Genomic DNA, 19,613 nt, shown 5'->3' with positions numbered 1-19,613 from the left:
CTCTACGGCACTCGAGTGTCATCCCCATTCTGCCCTACGAAAAACAGACAGTCTGCCGCCATGAGATCGGTTATGCTAGCTCTTGAAACACCAGAGCTTCTAGCCGAGTCATTCCTCGCCATGTCCGCTCGATGCGGACATGGCTCTCCAAAAGGCATTCGGCGCGTGCTTCTATCGCACAGAAAGTCCGAAGGCTGCCTTGCGACATGTCGCCTAGGCCCGAAGAGCGCCTGTCATCCAAAAGCCGCGTGATCAATCGTGAGCATCCCAGTACTTAATTTGTACAACCCTAGGAGTTTTGGTGTTTTTTAGTCACTAGCTCCAACTCAGATACCCGATTCGACGAGGAATCAAAATGAATGAAAATAATTCTTACTTCAATCCTTTCTTGTTCAGAGTAGTTGTAATTGGTATGTTCGTAAGGAGTACATGTTGCTCTATAATCCAACCTTCCACCTGCGGCTGAGCCACCCGTGGACAGGTAGGCGTTCAGATGAGTTTGGTTCCAAGTTTGTGGTCCCACTCTTCAACCACGGGTTGAATCCGGGGAGAGAAGCCTGGCAGAAAATAGCGACATGCTTGGTAAAATCCACCTTCACTAGGCAATTTGTAACAAAATTGCACTGCTTTCTTCCTTATTGTTTCAACTGATCCTTCCAAGGTGCTGGACGATCTAGAATGGGTCGAAGACCATTGTAGTTTCGATGACGATTCGGTACCATCCTCAAAAGATCAAGCACATTAAGCCCACTGCCAGGATCCCGGATGGATGGATCAGCTCCAGCACGCAGGAGGATATCCACAACCTCAAAGTTGAATCGAAGACTAGCAATCCACACTGATGTAGCTCCAATACGGCCGCCAGGAGCATTGATATCAATGTCTGGCTCGGAAGCAAGAATAGACTCGACGACTGGAACCATACCAAACGAGGCGGCGTAGTATAGAGGATGTGTTCCGTCAATGGCTGCAGCATCCTTCGTGTTTGAACCAGCGGTTGTCTGTAACAACGTCTGTATCCATGTGCCGTAATTACCCCGGCCGGGAAGAGATCTTGTGCCGAAGAATTTATGGATCATGTCCTCATTAGGACCCCCAAAGCTGCAAGCTGCACCATGCTGGGGCCAGAAGTTTGCGGCGTAATTGAGGAAAGGATGCTTTTCTCGTACTTTAAGTGGGTCTTTGGGACATGTTAGGTATCCCTGTGCAAAATTGTCGAGACACAGGTACGTGAGACAACTGTGCATGGCTTTCAGGTCTGCGGTGGTAGGGTCCAGAGCAAAATATTGAACTCGAGATGAGCGGATCCAATCAGACGTTAGGAAATCCTTGATAGACGCATGTGCGAGATTTAGGTAGCCATTTTGGTCCTCGGTGATGAGTCCTTGGCAAATTTGGAGAAGAATATGGGCAGGGACGAGCATCATATCCTCATCGAGTGTTGTGCTTGTCTCATCCGTGACCACTATCTCGTTAAGTCTTCTTAAAGTAAGAGGCTGCTTGGTGAAACTGAGCCAAAAGAGAGCCTCATGAGCAATTTTCCAATCGTCAGGGGCAATTCTTTCCAGCATATTTGCATATGTCTCGCGTAAAGTCCCGGGAAGGGTTTTCAAGGCCTGCCGCATTGCCCTTACAGATCGCTGTGTGCTCAGGTTGTTCAATGATAGCTGAACCCAGCGGAATCTGCGAAGAAATAATTAGATCACAGAATGTATAGTAAGATCGATACTATACTGACGATCCATCTGCATTTTGAAGAAGAGTAAATTCAATATCCTCCTGGAATTCCGGTGCCAAAGTTCTCAGTGTATCATCGGTCTCAAGTCGGTATTTGATAAATGTGCCAATGTCCCCTCTCGACTTTCCGCTTATGTTCAAGACAGATGCATTGGGGTGCTTGGTGGATCCCATAGAGCTGGTTGTGGTTATAAGCACGCGGATGTTGGTAGACAGACTGGCAAGCCTGAGAAGAGATGCTTCAAGGAGCTGCATATCATGACTTTCGTTGATTGCATCAACCAGAAGGACAACCTTTGTCTTTTCGGAAGCAGATTTGAGGATGGCAGCTTCGAGAACAGATAATTCGATGGGGAACCTGTGCGCCTGATTCTTTGGACCTTTGTTGTATACAGATCGAATATCATCCAATATTGAAGGAATTGTCCCCGAGAGTTGGGCCACAAGGGATCCTAGAACATTTCTTGCATTCTGGGAGACAAAATCGCTAATTGTGCAATAAAAATATGCAAGGCACATAGATTGGCCTTGAGAAATCATGGAAGTGAGTTCATCGGCAACTTGCGCACTATCGAACGTCAGATATAAGAAGTAACCCGATTGTCAACGGCACTTACAACAGCGTAGTTTTTCCAGTTCCGGCTTCATAACTATGTCAGTTGGAAGTCCTCTAAATTGCAATGGGTACATACATTTTCCGAAGAGGAAGAAAACCCGATTTTCGTCTTGATCGAGGAACGTCTTCAAATGGCCATCGACAAACCATCTACCAGTCCCATTTCTACTTCTTTTCGACGCCCGCAGATGAGAGCTTTCGGGATTCACAGGAGCTATCCATCGCAGAAGCTCCCGGTTAGCAAATTGATTCCGCTCTTGAGCTCTAATCCGCAAGTCTTCCTTTAATGTGTTTGCCAGATCACGAATCTCATACTGCATCTCCCGATCCACCGATTTATGATCTGCAATGAGAACCAGTATCAACCACGATTTGACTCTTTCCAGACGGATCAGATGCTCGCTGACTTCCGTCTGAGTAAAAGGCCATTTCAGAGCTTGCTTGAGGCGTTTAAACTTGGTCTCGGCCGTTTCCAAGTCCATTAGTAAGGATTGGAGGAACTCATTTGTTGTATGCAACACTCTCGCCATGACATCGCGGTCAAATGGACTTGTTTCTGATTCCTCCCATTTGGGGGGATCATTTATCTGTGCTGCCAGATGCTCCAATATCCCTTTTAGTGCAAAGAGCTCTTCGCTGAGTTTTCGCACTTCGGACTTTGCCGTCTGCACCGTTTTGGCATATCTGATCAGGCTCGATAGCACATGGCTAACCTCTAATACGAGACCAGTGATAGAAATCGGGTCCATTGGGATTCAAATCAGGCTGGAATTGGGGTTCTGTCCACGTATTTGAGGTGATTATCAGGCTATATTGAAAGGGCTGTGTGCGTTGTGTAGCGTTGTGTAAGCTGTACCCCACCTGGGCACTCATAGATCAGCCTAGTGTCGCTGTTTCAGCTTTTGTGAGAATACCCGAATTGGGTCTCGATTTGACCGCAACTTCGAGTTTTCCTGGGATAAGGTATAAATAGACTCCAATTTCATCTTATTGTCCATAAAAGAGAACAGACAAGGAATATAAGGAAGGTTAAGAGTAATATTGACCAAAGTGACACTATCCACCGCCGTGTTCTCACCGCCCACCGCCCCCAGGTCTACATCGTCATCGATGGCAGCTTGTATCCCCGTTCCCTCACATCGATGCTAGAATGCCCGTCGACATGTCTATGGTCCCTTATAATGGGGGCAACTCCGATGTTGTTTTGTAAGTGACCTTCAAATCTATGCTATTAGTGATCTAATCGGAACAGGCGACACAATGACTCGGTGGTAGTCTTTGACCGTGATTCTCAGCAGCTCGTTCTCCGCAATACGTCAGATGAAGACATTGACAATATGGAGCTAGCCAACTGCCCATTCTGCCATCGCTCAATGCGCGATAATAATAGAGAACGACATTGTGGGGATACTGAACCCGGAGGCGAATTTATTAACCCAAACTACTTTCGCATGCTCAACAATAGCCTCCCCAGCTCCGCAACATCCTCAAGACCTCCTTCTCCAAGCCACCGCCTTGTTCAGCCCGCCCTACCTCGGGGGCCTACCAATAACAGGCCCGTCCAGCCTACCTCATCCCCACAGCCATCGCCGCAGGGAATTTCCTCTGCAGCATTCAGCCCAGATTACTTCAAGAGGTTCTTTGTGGAGGAACGAGTGTTGGGAAAAGGTGGAAAAGGGGTGGTGCTACTAGTGAAACATGTCCTGGATAGTGTGTCCCTTGGTCATTATGCATGCAAGCGTGTCCCCGTTGGCGATGATCATGAGTGGCTGGAAAAGGTTCTGGGCGAAGTGCAGCTGTTACAGCATCTCTCGCACCAAAATCTTGTCTCCTACCGTCATGTCTGGCTGGAAAATGCGAAGATAAGCACCTTCGGCCCGAGTGTGCCTTGCGCATTTATTCTACAGCAATACTGCAATGCCGGTGATTTACATGATTACATCTGTGGCTCTGTTCAAACCTCGACCACTGCGCAGCAGTTGAAGGACCGCCTCCGCCGCAAATCTAAGGGCGAACCAGAGCCTCGAACCAAACTTGGAGGAGCTCGCACGCTGCAGTTGGATCAGATTTATTCTTTCTTCCGTGATATCACCTCTGGACTTCGGTATCTTCACGCCAATGGATATATCCATCGTGACCTGAAGCCACACAACTGCCTGCTCCACGAGACAAGTGATGGTATCAGAGTTTTGGTCAGTGATTTCGGTGAGGTGCAATCTCAAAATGCAATGCGCAAGTCGACTGGTGCAACAGGTACTCTTTCATATTGCGCACCCGAAGTTCTTCGCCAGGAATATACCGACGGACCGTTCGGCAATTTTACGTTCAAGTCCGATATTTTCTCACTCGGAATGATCCTCTACTTTCTATGTTTCGCAGCACTTCCATACACGAATGCGGACATCATAAATGAAGAAAAAGAAGACTTGGACCAGCTCCGTGCAGAGATCACCAGCTGGGCTGGATTCGATCACGCACGAGCTATCCGCTCCGATCTCCCCGAAAAGCTCTATAAGTTCCTAGAGCGCCTGCTCTCGGTTGATCCCGGCCGGCGGCCGTCGGCTGACGAGGTGTTAAACGGCATCCAAGTCGGTGCCAATTCAAATGAAAACTTCCGCTTCAGGAAAGCAAGCTCGGGAAGCTCTGACCTTCCTGGGGCTCGAATCCGCCCATTGGATAGCCAGCAACCATCAGTAGAGCGAGCATTCTCTCCCACCAAAAATCTGCGCCGAAACCCAGCATCTTTCCGACGTGACTCGATACCTGACTCCAGTCATTTTCGAGGCGATACGGCACCTGTGTCTGAAACAAGTCCAGAGGGCCCTTCTGTTAGCCCAGATCAGGAATTGATCGTCCGGCGTCGCTACTCGAATTCCGTGCCGTCATCTCCAGCCCAACCTCCTCATGAATCATCATCGCCCGTCGACCCGCAGCCTCAGCCTCAATCAATCCCTCAAAATCATCTTCTCCCACCCCCACCGAGCCGCTTCCCCATACTTAATTCTCTCGCATCTTTGAACCCATTCCCATCCTCGTCTGTCCTACAGCTCAGTCTCTTCCTCGTCAAGATCACATCTCTTCTTCATCCATGCTCACCGCTGGCCGTCAACCCTTGGATCCTCTACCCTCTTCTACTCTCTGCAGCATTTACTCTAAGAGCCCGCAGCACTCAAACCCAGGTTCTTGCCGTATTTTTACACCTATTAGTCGTCGGGCTGGGTTTCCGTCTAGGTGCGCTATGTATTTGGCGCAGAAATTCGGATATGAACTTATGAATACTCTACGATGCATCTATTGTTTCCGGCCCTTCTAATGTACATCTACACGTCACTGTCACGATGATGCCACTGATATTTTTCTAACGAGTTGACGAGATATTCCATTGCATACATGGAGGCAGGCAGCTACCCTCAGTGTAATGTACAAAAGTGTTATTGGATTTTACGGAGCACAGTCTGGAACCAAATATGCAATGAATTTAATATTCGCGCAACTCACAAGTAGTCAAAACAGCTTTGCTTTCCTATCTCTAAGGCAGCTACTTCGATGCTGTCCCTAATTATACGCAAATGGGTCAAATGCACCAGGAACATCCGTAAATAACCCACCCATATCATTTTCTGGGTCTAACTGAGGCACCTCGAGACCAGAGTTCTGGAAATATTGGTCTAACAAGAGCTGAAAAAGAGGTAGATGGTTAGATATCATTCATAATCAATTCAATTTCCATGAAAAGACTTACCCAATCCAGTGTCTCAGACCCATCAATCATTTCCGACATTGGCTCCATGTACGGCAATTCCGGACTCACTCGAGGAATTTCCATAAACGCAGCCTGATCACACGAGAAAGTAGCCTGACGCTCCGCCACCTTCTGGGCCATCAAGTCCAGTGCCAGCGACGCAATGCGAGATTCCGGCGAACGATGGCTATTAGCAGCCCAAATGCGTTGGGAAGTTTTCAGCGCGGAAATTTCTCTCGAAACAAAGCCGTGGTCTGCACGCTCGTCTACAAAAGCTGTCGTATGAGATTCGAGACGCACAGATATATCCAGACATATGACCATTGCAGCTAGGAGGAAATCGTGAATTGTCAGTGAGGAAAGCATCCACTGGTCTTCGTGTAGACGGCCACCTGGTTGGAATGCTTGGTGCAAGTCTACCTGGCGGGCGAGGATTTCGAGAGCTGCTTCCACACAGAAACGTCGTGAAGTCTCGAATTTGGCATCTTGGTGTTCGTAGCGGATATACCGTCGGTGTAGAACGACGAGTCCTTTCAGGTATAGGAGTTCGATGTTGCATCGGTTTAAGATTATCTCAGATGAATCCATGAGGGATTGGTTCGTGTCTCTCCGTTTTAGGAAGTCAGGAACCAGACTGTAAGCACCTCGCATCTCGGCATCCAAAGTAGTGGTCCTGCTGTAAGATGGGGTTGCGAGGGAAATTGTATGTGCAACGATCTTTTTGAAGATGCTCATTACGCTAGCCTTGGAAATAAAATAGAGAAAAGGGGTGTATTCCGAGGATGGTCGAGATGGAGGTAATGTCGACATCCGAACCTGGAGATCGGTGTCGTTTAAGTTCCTGGGAACATGTGTGTCACAGCAGTCGGCCGGTATCATGCTTGGAAGGCCTAGCTGGAAACTCAAGAGGGCATCCAGCTGGAAGATATGTAGCCACACTCGACGTCTCATTTCGCTATCAAATGGTGTGGTCGTCCCGGGGAAAGTGCTGGGGTCACGGTGATAGCCCATGCGGAATGCTAACCTCAGTATGATCCCCATGTCGAACCATTGTCGGGAGGTAGTCTTCATGTCGCCCAAAAAGCCACTCTGGAGATATAGGATCAATACCTCTAGTGCGTAGGCATTGGCTGTTCTATATCTTCCTAGCAAAAGGCATTGCGCTGTCTTCTGTTGAAGGATCTCGGGCGATGGAATTGTACCATTCACAGCCCCGTCTGCGTTCATTTTTATGCAGAAATGGACTGATACACTAATGACACCAAAAAGAAGCGCGATCCAAAGCACGGGAGCTTTGTATGGTGCTTTCCAGAATTCTTCATACTGTCATGGTCACGAGTCAGCCAGGATCAGGGTTGTTCCATCGAGTAGCTTCAAAAAGAGTACAACACAAAATATGTAACTCACTTCACCCTGAAATTTCCCCGAGTGCACAATACCTGCCAGTGTCCTGGAATCAGCCATATATATGATGAAGGGTAGTTGCAAATGATATCCCACCTAGTACCATGTACGGAGCATTGAAATATCGAGAGACCAACATATCACAGATAGGGCGCGTTGGAAGCGAGGCAAGAATATCCTTGATGTTTAATCGTGCTTCGGCTCCAGGAGCAAGACTCACGTCTGATTGTCCACTTCCACTGTCGTTTGTTGGCTCGCTGAGCGAAAAGGGATCAACGGTAGACAAGCTTTCTCGGACTTCCTTGATATCCTCCAATATAGAAGCCCAGTGACTGGAATCAACGTGACTATTTTTACCGTTATGAGTATGAAAAGTACTGGGCACGACTTTTCTTGGGGATGTTGGTCTCCGGTGCGAGGTTCATTGCTAGTAGCCAACCCAGCCGCGGTGACAGAAACTCCATGGGGGCCAAGAAGGCTTCCACTCTCATTAAATGTATGTGTCCCTTCTAGTTGTGGCTGTGGGTTTGTTGAGGACACATTCTCTCCCCCGACAAATGATTGGATTGTATCCTCGAGACGCTTCAGTCTATCACTCAAGGCACGTTCCCTTGAAGTACGTGTCTTACCGCGTACGGCGTTAGAAGCGTATGTGCAATTAGATTCCACATTGCGTTTGATACATGTATCACAGGGCAGAGATCTGTTGCATTTCAACCTAGGGAAAGTGAGTATATGAGGTGAGATCCTGGGGGTAGTATGCGATGCATGCTTACTTCCGTGTGCGACATGGTTCGCAGGACAGAGGTGGTCGATTTCGTTTTTCGAATTTCAGAGACATTTCCAGGAATGAGTCTAGATCAAGCAAAAGTCTTAAATTTATTTTCGTATTCGAACGGATTAACAGATTAACAGATTATCTCTCGGAGTATAGAAAATGAGGGGGGCGATTTGAGGCGGAGATATTATCTCCATCCCCGCCAGGTTTGTTATTTGACGGTATTGATACCTTAAATTCATAATTACACACCTTTTTCCGCAAACGAATCTGTGTAATAAATACGGAGTAGACGGAGATAATCAAACCCTATGAGGCGTCTTTCGGCCTCTTATATAGAGTCGAATTGAATTGACGAGGATGGATATAATAAGTCCGAGTGCCAGACCGAACGGTTTACTATTTAAAGCGTCAAGAAAGGCATTTTTTGGATTTTGAACGGTCATACTTTGCTACTACAATTCGCCAACACTCCCATTATCTTATTCATATTTCTTCAAATTCAATCAAACAAGACAGAATCATGCCTTTACTTTCATCCCTGGAAGGTGTCTCATCAACCCTGTTCTCCAACACCTTCATCGAGCTTCCATATCCCGAAGGCGATCTCAGTGGACAGACAATCATCGTAACCGGTTCAAACCAAGGACTCGGCCTCGAAGCCAGCCGCCACCTGTTGCGCCTAGGTGTGGAGAAGTTGATCATGGCTGTACGCGATCTGAACAAGGGTGAAGCTGCCAGACAAGAACTATTACAATCCACCAACCGCGAAGAAAGCTCAGTCGAGGTGTGGCTACTGGATATGGATAGCTATTTCTCAGTCAAAAGCTTTGCCTGTCGTGCTGCAGCTCTACCGCGTCTTGATGCTTTATTGCCGAATGCTGGGATAATCACCAATACATTCAGTATATCGGAGGAAGACGAGAAAACCATCACTGTCAATGTGGTGAGCACGTTCTTGCTTATTCTCTTACTGGTTCCCAAACTGCAAGAATCAGCTTCCAAGTTCAATATAACACCTCGCATCACCATTCCAAACTCGGCTCTGCATTATACCGCTTCTCTTGAGCATCTGGATCCGCAAAACGAGGGCGGTATTTTCAACTCGCTCAACAACAAAGAAGCTTCCAATATGGCGGGTCGATACCCATTGTCAAAGCTGCTGGTGGTGTTCGGTGTGCGTGCATTGGCAGATCAGCTTGCACGGAGTAACGCGCCGTTGGTTATCATAAACACGCCGAACCCTAGCTTCTGCAAGTCTCAACTGGCGCGGGAAACGGACACTGTCGGTTTCCGTGTTTTTGAAAAGCTGCTGGCGCGCAGTACTGAGGAGGGTAGTCGGGCTTTGGTACACGGGATCATGGCTGATGAGAAAACTAATGGGCAATATTTGACAAACTGTCACGTTCATAGGTTAGTTGGTTGTTGGTGTCTATCTGGGAAAATCAAGTCGGCTAACTCTATTCTCTAGTCCCTCTTGTATCGTGACCGATAAGAAGGGAGTTCTGATTCAGGAAGCGTTTTTCAAGGAGTTGGTCACCAAGTTGGAGAGGATTGCACCAGGCGTGACATCTTGCCTGTGAGGTTGTGTCGTCCTTCGTTTGTTGACATGATAGGAATCATGTTGCACGTTTGTGTGCTCTGTCGTGGGTAGGTATAGGTTTAATAATAGAGAATGAGGGATTTTATAGTAATACTGATAATTCAATCCTTGTTGTCCCAAAGACATGCAGTCATGTAGGTTAAGGTAGGAGCCAGATCAGTCTCAGGGTAAGGGTGGAAATACGACGAAGCATCAAGAGGGGGACTACGTGACAAGGCACCAAAGCAGGTGACAGGTGGGAAGACATAAATACATTAACTACATATGAGATGTCGAGAGAGAATAAATAAACCACAGCTCCATCTATCGATCCTCCAGGCAGTCAATACTCCCGTAGTTGCTCTGAACCTCCCTAGAGAAGCCCGAGTAACATACGATTTCTCTGCTGTTCTGACAGAATTGAAGGAGGGCAGCCAGAGAAGCTCTCTTTTGATCTTGGGCTTCAGTTGGTGAGTGATACCACAGTTTCCCATCTCACGAGCAGACAGGGGTATGCACCTTGTATTTTTCCTTGAGGGTAAACCCACAAGAAATTGGAAGCCCGTTGGTCAGAGGAAGGAAGAAGAAGAAGAAGAAGAAGAAGAAGAAGAAGAAGAAGAAGAAGAAGAAGAAGAAGAAGAAGAAGAAGAAGAAGAGACAGAGAGAGAAGGAGGGTTTTAATAAGGACTAGGGGGACTAGGGAGACAAACAAAGCAAACAGCTGAATGGTCTTTCCAAATAAGTACATACATAGGTGATATTGAGTCTAGATAGCCCTTCAACCCTCGCAAAACTATCCCATTCGTGAAGCTTTGAACTTACTCACCCGTTTGGGTTGATCTTCTTCAGGGGGTAGAGTATCCTGTTCCTCGTCATCTTTCGATGTATTGTTCATGCGTTTTTGCATATTGAAGAACTCAGACGCAATCTGCTTCTGGTGAAGCTCTTCGTCATAGTGGTCCAACTCAGGGGCCACTGCTGCCCCCGTTTTGACCTGTCGCTCAAAGACCTTTTCGGCCAGAGTTCGGTCATGTGGGAATTGAGGCGGCAGAGGTTTCTCAACGATATCGGAGATCGGTGCCGAGAAGGGCTTGGGCTCTTTGGGTTTCGCGGGGAAGAGGACTGGGGGTACCTCAGATGGAGCGGTATTGGCTTGTTTGCGAAGGCGGGATTCGGTGACTTCAGAGGGATTTGCAATTGTAGCCCCGGCAGTGATAGATTCACTAGCAGTACTACCCGGAGCAGCGGCACGAGCACTTTTGAACCGCGACGTCTTCTTGGGAACAGCAGGGGCGGCTGGAGAGGGTTCTGGGGCACGGCTGGTCCGTTCAACAATGGAATCAGCGAGCACCTGAGGCTCGGCCTGTGAAGCAGGAGCCCTCTCGGTGGCGATGGGGGGCGCAGGAGCTGGTGCGATATCAAGGTCATTGGCGAATGCAACCCGTTTCTTAGGCTTCTTCTTCTCTTGCGTAGCAGTTTCAACCTCAGAAGGTGCTGCGATTTCTTGCTGCACTTCCTCGGGGAACGTCTCGGTATCCTTGCCCATGTTCATCAACCCTCGGGCATTGAGCTTGGCCTCCAATTCCATCATCTGCTGGTGGTACTCCGCCGGGAGGCGGGTGTGAGAGCGGCCATATTCGTCTTCGTTATCTTCCTCGTCGTAGTCATAATCGTACTCCTCGTCGAAGGAAATGTCACTTCCGGACTCATCCATTTCCAACTCTGCCACAATAGCCCCCACCTCATTGATACCATACTCGAGCATTTCACGCCGGAGTCTTGCTTCTTCCGCAGATTCATTCACGTCCGTGACAGGCGGCTGCATGCGATCTTCGGCAGTCACCACAGACTGGGGCTGAGAGAATTTCAGGGATGCGCCAGTTCGCTCTGTGGTTGCATTATCGCTCGAGGAACCATTCTGCTGATCTATAGCCGTTGAGCTGACTGGCTCGCCCGCCATGTCTTCAAGTATAGCATCGGCGGGAGTGGCAACAGTCTTCTCCGGCTCATTCGTCTCCGGAATATCCTTGACACCAGCCTTCTTCAGCACGTCCAGCAATTCCGAAGCATCATTCCCAGGAGTATTTATCTTGCTTGAGACAACGTTTCCATCCTCATCAAGCTCCTCCATAATCTCCTGCATCGGGAACTCCGCACCGTCCTGCAGCGGCGGCTGATCACTCAAGACCAAAGCATCCAGCTCATTTTGGGCCTTCGAAAGCCTCTTTTCCATAATCGTAACGTTCTGCTGCACGTAGTCGATGCGTCTTCCAAGAAGATCAACCACTTGCTGGCGAGACCGCGCCGCACCTCGCGAACCAAGTATTGTCTGCATTTCTTTTTGGTCCACCAGTGTGCCACCGAAGTCCAGGGCCACGGCAAAGAAGTCGTCTGTGCTGGCGTCATCTTCTAAGTTGCTGATCTCCTCGCGGAGTCCATCGTATTCTGCTTCCCAGGTTCGCCAGTGGTAAAGCGATTTTTGAAGTTGGAGGATGTTTTCTTCGAGCGTGAGGCGCTGCTCCTCGAGGGCGTCGAGGTTGGGGTTCGGTACTCCCATGACTGTGAAAAGCGAAAACTCAGTGGCAGCTTTGCACTGGCAATGTAAATTGAATAAAACGGAGTAAAGAGAGGGGTTGCCGGAGGCAAAAAGAAAAAAAGTCGCAAAAAGGTGACGATGATGTGGTCCGTGCGCATAAGTTGCTTATCAGCCTCAAGCCAGTCCGTGGTCCATCTCTCCCACGTCACTTTACTCTCACCATGGCCTCCGATGCGGCTTCTCGCCGTGATGAAGATGGTAAGGTCTTGCTCAGCTTTTTTGTGATTTATAATGCTAACTACATCTTTTCACAGAGGTTTGCCCTGTCTGCAAATCGTCACGATACCTCAACCCGGACATGCGCTTTCTCATCAACCCGGAATGCTACCATAAGATGTGCGAGTCGTGCGTGGATCGCATCTTTTCATCCGGCCCTGCAAACTGTCCGGTAGCCGGTTGTCGCAAGACGCTGCGTAAAAATCGGTTCCGCAAGCAGACATTCGAAGATATCGGGGTGGAAAGAGAGGTAGATATCCGGCGGCGGGTGATGCACATGTACGTCTCTTGCCACACCCCTAAGCACCCTATGATATAGGAGCACTAACAACTCATCTCAATTAGCCTGAACCGCCGTGAAGAAGAGTTCGATTCAAAACGTGCATACGACGACTTCCTCGAACAAAGAGAGGACATAATCGCGAACCTAGTAAGCCGGATCGACGTGGCGAAGACCGAAGCCCAGCTCCAAAAATACGCAGCAGACAACATGCAGTCAATCCGCACAAATCAAGCCATAGAAGCCGAGGAAGCCTCCTCCTTCCAAGCCCGAATGACCCTCGAACAAGAAGAAGCCCGACTGCGCCGCCAAGCAGTGCGCCAGGAATATGAGACCGAACGCCGCGAGATCCAAGCCGGACGAGAGGATTTCCTCTCAAGACTCGCCTCCGGCTCATCGACAGATGCTGCGGCCATCGCACGTGAAGGACACAAGGTGCTACTTAAGAAGTCGTCCGCGCGCCGCAGCGAGGAAGAACGCATTCGTCAGAAACAGGCTGCGCTGCGGTCGGAGACCAAGCGCGGGACGAATCTTTCTACGGTGGATCATGCTGGGGCGGCGGATACGGGGCTTGTCAAGGGTCTGCGCAAGATCAAGACGCCCGAACCGGAGAAACCGTACGATCCGTTTATGGGCTATGTGGCCGACAAGCGCGATTATTATTCTCTCCAGTCGTATTATCCGTCGCAGTATCTTGATCCTATTCGCAATGATGCGCGCATGCTGGCTGGTGGTTATGATTTGCGTGAATACTACTCGCGTACTCTGCTTGAGGCTTTTGCTGGGTTGAGCTGCTTTGTTGGGGAGGAAATCTCACAGCGAGATGCTGCTAATATTTCGAAGTCGACAGCTACGGAGGGTGCTGCTATGGCCGTGGAGGGTGGAGAGAACACTGCCTAAATGCTACTTCGACTTGGGTTGCAATGGCTTGGGGGCTTGCATGGTATTCGGATTCTTTTATAGCACAGCGATGGCGTTTTTCTCTGTTCAGTTGGGGCATCCCAGCCACTTGCATATGGTATTACCATCATCTAACCAAAATTTGATAAAGATATTGAGATTGATACAAACAGCACACAACAAGTAAACGTTCGGGAAGGGAGCTACCGCTACATCGAACTCTTGAGATGGAAAAGGTTATTTCCAAGGCCGTGGCACGACCGCAATGACATTTGAGTATCAAGAACTACCTAACCAACAATTGATTACCCAAATCAATGAATTAAACATACAAATGGAACCATACTCCATGAAACAGCGCCAAAGTAGCAGCAAAGTAACCAGAATAGTATCAACACACGCAAGCGATGCAATAAACTCAGTGGCCGCCCAAAGAAAGGTGACCAGTCATCTCACCAGTGCTCTCAATACCCTCCCAGGGCAAATCCTCCTCATCATCCAATTCAATCTGGCTGTGGTGAGAAGACTTATCGGTAGTGCCAGTGACATCAGGTGCATGGGACATGTCGACGTCAATTCCAATTGACTCAAGAGTCGCTTCCATTTCATGCTCGGTCATCTCACGACCATCTTGCTTTTGGCCCTCCAGAACATCGTAAAGAGCGTAGATTTGGTCGGACTTCATATCAATGTCCTTGAAGATTTTGTCAATCTTTTCTTGGAGGGCCTTGCGTGGGCGCTTGCCGAGCGATGCGTCAAGCTTGTTGTAAGCGCTTTGGTATGTGGCCAGTTGCATCTTCAGGTGAGAAAGTTCATCCTCCAGGCCTTTGAGAACAGTAGCAAGGGCGACGGCAGGGGGCTGCGAGGGGCGCATAGTTGGTTCTTCATTCCAGACGGATGGCTTGGGCATACGCTCTGACACAGGGATAGGCTTGGCGACCTTCACGGACTCGTGGTTGCAGGTGCCGTCAGCGGAGTGACCGTTGCAAACTGTGCAGTTCTGTCCATTGTGTCGAGCAATGGTATCCAATGCTTTTTGGGTGGCTTGTGGCAACTTGGACGGATCAGCGGCCGCCAGGTCGATGTGGTGGAGGGTAATATCAGGAAGAATGAAAGCGGAGGTCATGTCAGAGGCATTTCGCTGCTTCCTGCGCTGGGATGCTGCGGGCAACGAATTTTCCGAATGACGCCGAGAACGCTCGGCAATTGGTACTGTGAGACTACTGTCTCCATCGGTATTGGCCTTTGAGGCGGTAGTAATATCTCCAGTGGCAGAGGCTGGGCGAGGTATTTCTGCTTTGGATTCGCGAAGAGATGATTTGCGGGGCGCAGGAGTTTTCAAAATGCTCTGTCTAGTCGAGTTGACAGTCTCTGTAGGGTTGGATTCCTTGGGGGCACTCGAACGTCGTTGCTTGCGGATCATTCTTTCTTCTTCCAATGTCTTGCGTAGACGAGAGATTTCATGTTCATCAATGACACTCAACAAGGTAACGTCAGTTTCGGATGAAGCCTTGGTCTGCTCAGACACCTCCGGCCCAGTCACCTCTTCAACTACCACCCGCTTCACGCGCTGCTTGCTCGTGCTGGGTTGTTTGCGGGAGCTCTTGGACTCGGCGGAGCGAGACACGGCTGACTTTGATGGCTTAGAGGTTGATGTACGTCTTGGTGATGGCATCTCAATGGAGAAGAGAGCCTCATCGGCACGTTGCTTTTCAAGGCGGGAAATTTCCTTATTCACTTGGGTAGACACCTTAGAGCGGGAGTCATCCTGGCGTCTGGTTCTCGTAGTGGAGCGGTTACTCTTCGATGTAATGTCTCTGGTGCTTCGACTAACGTCCCCACTGGGTTCCGTGTAAGATTGGCTATCATCAACATCATCAGACGCGGCTGAACTGGCTTCGGACTCGACGGTATCCTGTTCGCGAGTCTTGCGGCCCAAGGTTCGGCTGAGCTGAGACTTGAGTTCTGCATTTTCCTGTCGCAGTTCCTCGTTCTCGGCTTTCAACTCTCGAGTTTCGAGATAAGCGGCTCCAAGTTGTGAGATAGCAGACTCTCTGTCGTGGTTCAAGCGCTTGATGGCAGACTCTTGGACCTGCGCCTTTCGATCGGCAATATCCAACTGGTTTTGTAAAGCGAGATTGGCAGCGTCTAACTTCTGGTTCTCATTTTCCAAGCGCTTAGATCCCTTTCTGTGCGAATTATCCTCTGATTCATACTTCGCTGATGACTGGCGAGGTCTGTTCGCCTTCAAAGATGAATTCTCCTGGCGGTAACTATCGATTCTTTTCTCTGCTTCGGACTTGAACATCTCCAATTCTGCCACTTTATCCTGAAGTAGCCTCAAATGAACAAACAAGGCCTTCTCATCTTCGGGGACAGGCACTGCATCAAGCGGCATGTGCTCGTGAGGGAGAGACGCGTCTGTTTGGTCATGAAGTGGGGACACAAATCGGGTAGAGCGCATCTTGCCCTGTCGGGAGTAAACGGGTGTGCCATCTTCGTACACACCGGAGACGAGTTCAGAGATGTTAGGGAGGTCGGGAAGAAGGAAGGATTGATGGGTCATGGTATCACCAATAGTGTTATTGTTGGTTGCATTGGCACTGCTTTTGCGGGGAGTTCCTGCGGTGTTGGAAGTTGATTTGCGGATTTCCTTCGCGTAGGCGTCCCGCGAAGCGCGCTCAATTGCGTCTGCAATCTCTTGAGAGGTGTTTGCGTTTCCAAAACGCGTCGAACGCGTCTTCGTTGTGATAGGGGCAGGTCGTTCATCTCCCAAAAATGAACCCTCGTAGCTGTCGCGCACTTTTGCGTGCATATCGGAGAATGTTCGACGCTGGTCGCGTTGAGCCTTTGAGACTTGGGGGCTCATAGTTTCTTTCTGTGCTTGGGTTGCTCGTCGCACCTGGGCGTTCTTTCGTAGGTTTTCACTGACTGCACGACGCGATGGACGCGTGGCAGCAACTGGCTTTTGTGGTGTGGGATATTCAACGCGAATGGCTGGCGAGGATGAGCGTACACTGTTCTCGAAGCTCATAATGGAGCTGCGCGAGTCGTCGCGTTCTGGTTTTCCAGCACCGCGTCCCATCTCGACGGACATCTCGAGATCGCTATGTGAGAGGTCGTCGTCCAACTCGTGTTCCTCCTCTTCGGAGGTCTGTATTTGCGAAAATTCGGGGAAAGCACGGTCAAGTGTTGATGTGTTGATATCGTAGTCAAGCTCCTCATCGACACGTCGTGTTGAGGTGCCCATTATTTCGTCATCCAAATTGGTGAGCGAAAATGAATCGTCATTTAAACCAGAATTTCTGCTCATTGGAGGCATTCTAAGGGTAAAAAGGTGAAGTTGAGGATTGGAGTTGCCCAGGTGGTTTGTTTTGGAGCAAAGTCGGAATGTTTGGGTCGGGCGCGTCTCGGCAACCCCAGGAATTCTGATTGGTTGGATTCCCCCACAGCCGAACTACAGAATCGAATTGTTTAACTTCTTTATTTCTACTTACATATAAAGATAGATTAGATGGAGAATATTTTACTATATTCGCTGGAAATATACTAAGAGTAGTGCTAATTGTACAAAGTCATTGTTGCTCCATCTTAGCATGGGAAAGTTGTACAAAAATCTAGGAGTCAGGTATCTTTTGTATGACTTTCCCGTACAAATGATACAAGAATAGTCGGCCGCTTAGATGGTCTTTTCAAGTCATTTAGTTGCTCTTTTTAGATGCACTTTTAGATGTATACGAAGACAGTCAAAAGCATACTTTGTGCAAGACAGTTTTCTGTATAGTATAACCTTTGACTTATGGGTACCACGTGAATTTTCTCAACCCTCAAAGAGTCGAAGTGCATGACTCAAGAGAAAAGGCACTAATATATAGCATAAGTCAGACTCGGTTGATCTAATGCTATGCATAACAATAATACGGCCAAGCGTGATTCATGAAGTAATGCCCCTATTATCTCTCGTCGGCCTGGTGGCCGTGATGCGGAGTACATAGCTAGCCCCTGAGAACCCCACTCATAATGCAGGTGTCCCCTCCCCTTGAAAAGTATGAAGAAAGGAGCAAGAAAGAAAATTAAGAAACCACGAGGTTCTCCAGCATGTCCGTGTCGAAAGAGGGTAAATATATATGCAGAGCTGCATCTATGCTGCTTATCGTCCCTACCGAAGTATTCCGGAATATGGGTGTACATATCTCTTATACGAGTACGAAGCCAAGATGATAGACCATATACGGGGTAACAATAGAGGTAATCTATCAACAAGGGTCTAATATCAACAGGGTCCGATCTACCAGTTGCTTCTCTTTATTTCAGACGGCTAATAGGTCTTGGCTCGATGAATATGGAACCAAGGAATCCTTTGACTTACCCTAATTGTTTCATGATGATACTATCCCACCTTGTGTCTCACTTGGACCATAATGCTCTTCCTAACTATAAAACCCTCGATTGCCAGTCAATCATGTAGTACAAGGCACGAATCATCCAAGCCAACAGAGTTATACAGATGAAGACCCAATTCAATCAGCTTTCAGGGCTCGCTCCTTGGGGCTTGCTCTGCCTCTTGACACAGGTTGTCAATGCATGCCCTTCGGTTTCGACGTCTACCCATAAGACTGGATTCACCCACCAACACCATCATGCTCGTGCTATCAACTCACGCGCCGCCGGAACTAACTCCTGCAAACTTAAGCCGACTTCCGTGGATCTCACCGAGGGCATCGGTGCTACAGACCAGACTTTTGCCCCAAGCACAGGCACCCTCAACGCCTATATGATCTTTGTCGACTTCCCTGATGCAAAGGCCTCAGAGCCAACTGAGGAACTACACCAGCTCTTCATTCCCGGCGCACCAGACTGGTACAGCAATTCCTCCTTTGGCCAACTTACTCTCAATGTCACCGCCGACACATCCCGATTCTACCGCATGCCCGCAGAGTCCTCCACCTACTCCTACGACCGGTCAATCACCTCGGAGCTTCTAGAAAAATACATCCAAGATGCGCTCAACTCAGTCGGCAAGGCCATCAGCTTCGCCGGCACCGATGTTCTCTATATCGTCCCGACCAAGGCAGCAAAGCACATCTCGTTCTCACCTACCTTCATGGGCCAACTGACGGCAGGGGATGGAACTGTCATCAGCAAAACCGTCACCTTCGGCCAAGACGCTCCTGACGCATGGGGCTTTTTGGTCATGAACCACGAGACAGGACACACAATGGGTTTACCGGATCTGTATCCCTCGGATGGTTCTGGCGGCAGCACCACCATGTATGTTGGTGGGCATGACATTATGGGTTTGATCAGCGGAGTGCTTCCAGATTACTTTGCGTGGCACAAGTGGAAGTTGGGATGGTTTTCCGACAACCAGTTCGATTGTGTGGCCGGTGCTGGATCGACCACTCACACCATTACCCCCGTTGGAACCAAGGAGGGCGTTAAAGCAGTCGTTGTGAAGCGGGACGAGACTACTGCTATTGTCGCTGAGGTCAGAGCCAAGGCTGGCGCGGATAGCAAGGCTTGCAGTTCCGGAGTCCTCATCTATACCGTATCAACATCCCTGGCTTCCGGTGCTGGCCCTATTCGCGTCCATGATGCGACTCCAGGTTCTGGGGGCTGCGATGATGATGAACTCAATGATGCCCATTTTACAACCGAGGCGGGCCGGAAGACCTTTTCCGAGGATGGAGTCAAAATCACTGTGGTTGGGCAGAAGGGAGATGACTATACCGTTACAGTCGAGGTGGAGTGAGTGGAGTACA

General features: G+C 49.0%; 10 protein-coding genes across 10 annotated transcripts; 6 read left to right on the top strand and 4 right to left on the bottom strand.

Annotated features, from left to right (window-relative positions):
• Positions 1-60: 60 nt before the first annotated feature.
• On the top strand, positions 61-252 carry N7487_006628 (uncharacterized protein; the record flags this gene model as incomplete). The annotated part of the gene is made up of 1 exon (XM_056874375.1): positions 61-252. The coding sequence occupies one exon, from the start codon at positions 61-63 to the stop codon at positions 250-252; it is 192 nt and encodes a 63-aa protein (XP_056732095.1).
• A 383-nt stretch (positions 253-635) lies between these two features.
• N7487_006627 (uncharacterized protein) lies at positions 636-3,102 on the bottom strand (the record flags this gene model as incomplete). Its single annotated transcript, XM_056874374.1, has 4 exons — positions 636-1,683; positions 1,739-2,305; positions 2,355-2,379; positions 2,430-3,102. 4 exons carry the CDS (start codon positions 3,100-3,102, stop codon positions 636-638), a joined length of 2,313 nt encoding a protein of 770 aa, XP_056732094.1.
• Positions 3,103-3,503: 401 nt separating this feature from the next.
• Positions 3,504-5,628, top strand: N7487_006626 (protein kinase IKS1; the record flags this gene model as incomplete). The annotated part of the gene is made up of 2 exons (XM_056874373.1): positions 3,504-3,559; positions 3,606-5,628. The coding sequence occupies 2 exons, from the start codon at positions 3,504-3,506 to the stop codon at positions 5,626-5,628; spliced, it is 2,079 nt and encodes a 692-aa protein (XP_056732093.1).
• A 280-nt stretch (positions 5,629-5,908) lies between these two features.
• On the bottom strand, positions 5,909-8,340 carry N7487_006625 (uncharacterized protein; the record flags this gene model as incomplete). Its single annotated transcript, XM_056874372.1, has 5 exons — positions 5,909-6,031; positions 6,096-7,418; positions 7,603-7,846; positions 7,885-8,217; positions 8,276-8,340. 5 exons carry the CDS (start codon positions 8,338-8,340, stop codon positions 5,909-5,911), a joined length of 2,088 nt encoding a protein of 695 aa, XP_056732092.1.
• A 460-nt stretch (positions 8,341-8,800) lies between these two features.
• N7487_006624 (uncharacterized protein) lies at positions 8,801-9,860 on the top strand (the record flags this gene model as incomplete). The annotated part of the gene is made up of 2 exons (XM_056874371.1): positions 8,801-9,690; positions 9,749-9,860. 2 exons carry the CDS (start codon positions 8,801-8,803, stop codon positions 9,858-9,860), a joined length of 1,002 nt encoding a protein of 333 aa, XP_056732091.1.
• Positions 9,861-10,144: 284 nt separating this feature from the next.
• On the top strand, positions 10,145-10,550 carry N7487_006623 (uncharacterized protein; the record flags this gene model as incomplete). Its single annotated transcript, XM_056874370.1, has 2 exons — positions 10,145-10,329; positions 10,397-10,550. 2 exons carry the CDS (start codon positions 10,145-10,147, stop codon positions 10,548-10,550), a joined length of 339 nt encoding a protein of 112 aa, XP_056732090.1.
• A 102-nt stretch (positions 10,551-10,652) lies between these two features.
• N7487_006622 (prefoldin-like protein) lies at positions 10,653-12,416 on the bottom strand (the record flags this gene model as incomplete). The annotated part of the gene is made up of 1 exon (XM_056874369.1): positions 10,653-12,416. One exon carries the CDS (start codon positions 12,414-12,416, stop codon positions 10,653-10,655), a length of 1,764 nt encoding a protein of 587 aa, XP_056732089.1.
• Positions 12,417-12,616: 200 nt separating this feature from the next.
• On the top strand, positions 12,617-13,851 carry N7487_006621 (TFIIH/NER complex subunit TFB3; the record flags this gene model as incomplete). Its single annotated transcript, XM_056874368.1, has 3 exons — positions 12,617-12,653; positions 12,710-12,950; positions 13,017-13,851. The coding sequence occupies 3 exons, from the start codon at positions 12,617-12,619 to the stop codon at positions 13,849-13,851; spliced, it is 1,113 nt and encodes a 370-aa protein (XP_056732088.1).
• Positions 13,852-14,269: 418 nt separating this feature from the next.
• On the bottom strand, positions 14,270-17,173 carry N7487_006620 (uncharacterized protein; the record flags this gene model as incomplete). The annotated part of the gene is made up of 1 exon (XM_056874367.1): positions 14,270-17,173. One exon carries the CDS (start codon positions 17,171-17,173, stop codon positions 14,270-14,272), a length of 2,904 nt encoding a protein of 967 aa, XP_056732087.1.
• A 1,185-nt stretch (positions 17,174-18,358) lies between these two features.
• Positions 18,359-19,603, top strand: N7487_006619 (M6 family metalloprotease domain-containing protein; the record flags this gene model as incomplete). Its single annotated transcript, XM_056874366.1, has 1 exon — positions 18,359-19,603. One exon carries the CDS (start codon positions 18,359-18,361, stop codon positions 19,601-19,603), a length of 1,245 nt encoding a protein of 414 aa, XP_056732086.1.
• Positions 19,604-19,613: the final 10 nt, after the last annotated feature.

The sequence above is a fragment of the Penicillium crustosum genome, assembly GCF_028827405.1.
Source record: "Penicillium crustosum strain IBT 35664 chromosome Unknown utg000002l_segment0_segment0, whole genome shotgun sequence".
Taxonomy (NCBI): Eukaryota; Fungi; Ascomycota; class Eurotiomycetes; order Eurotiales; family Aspergillaceae; genus Penicillium; species Penicillium crustosum.
The sequence above is the reverse complement of the archived record's forward strand: the minus strand, read 5'-3'. Positions and strand labels throughout refer to the sequence as shown.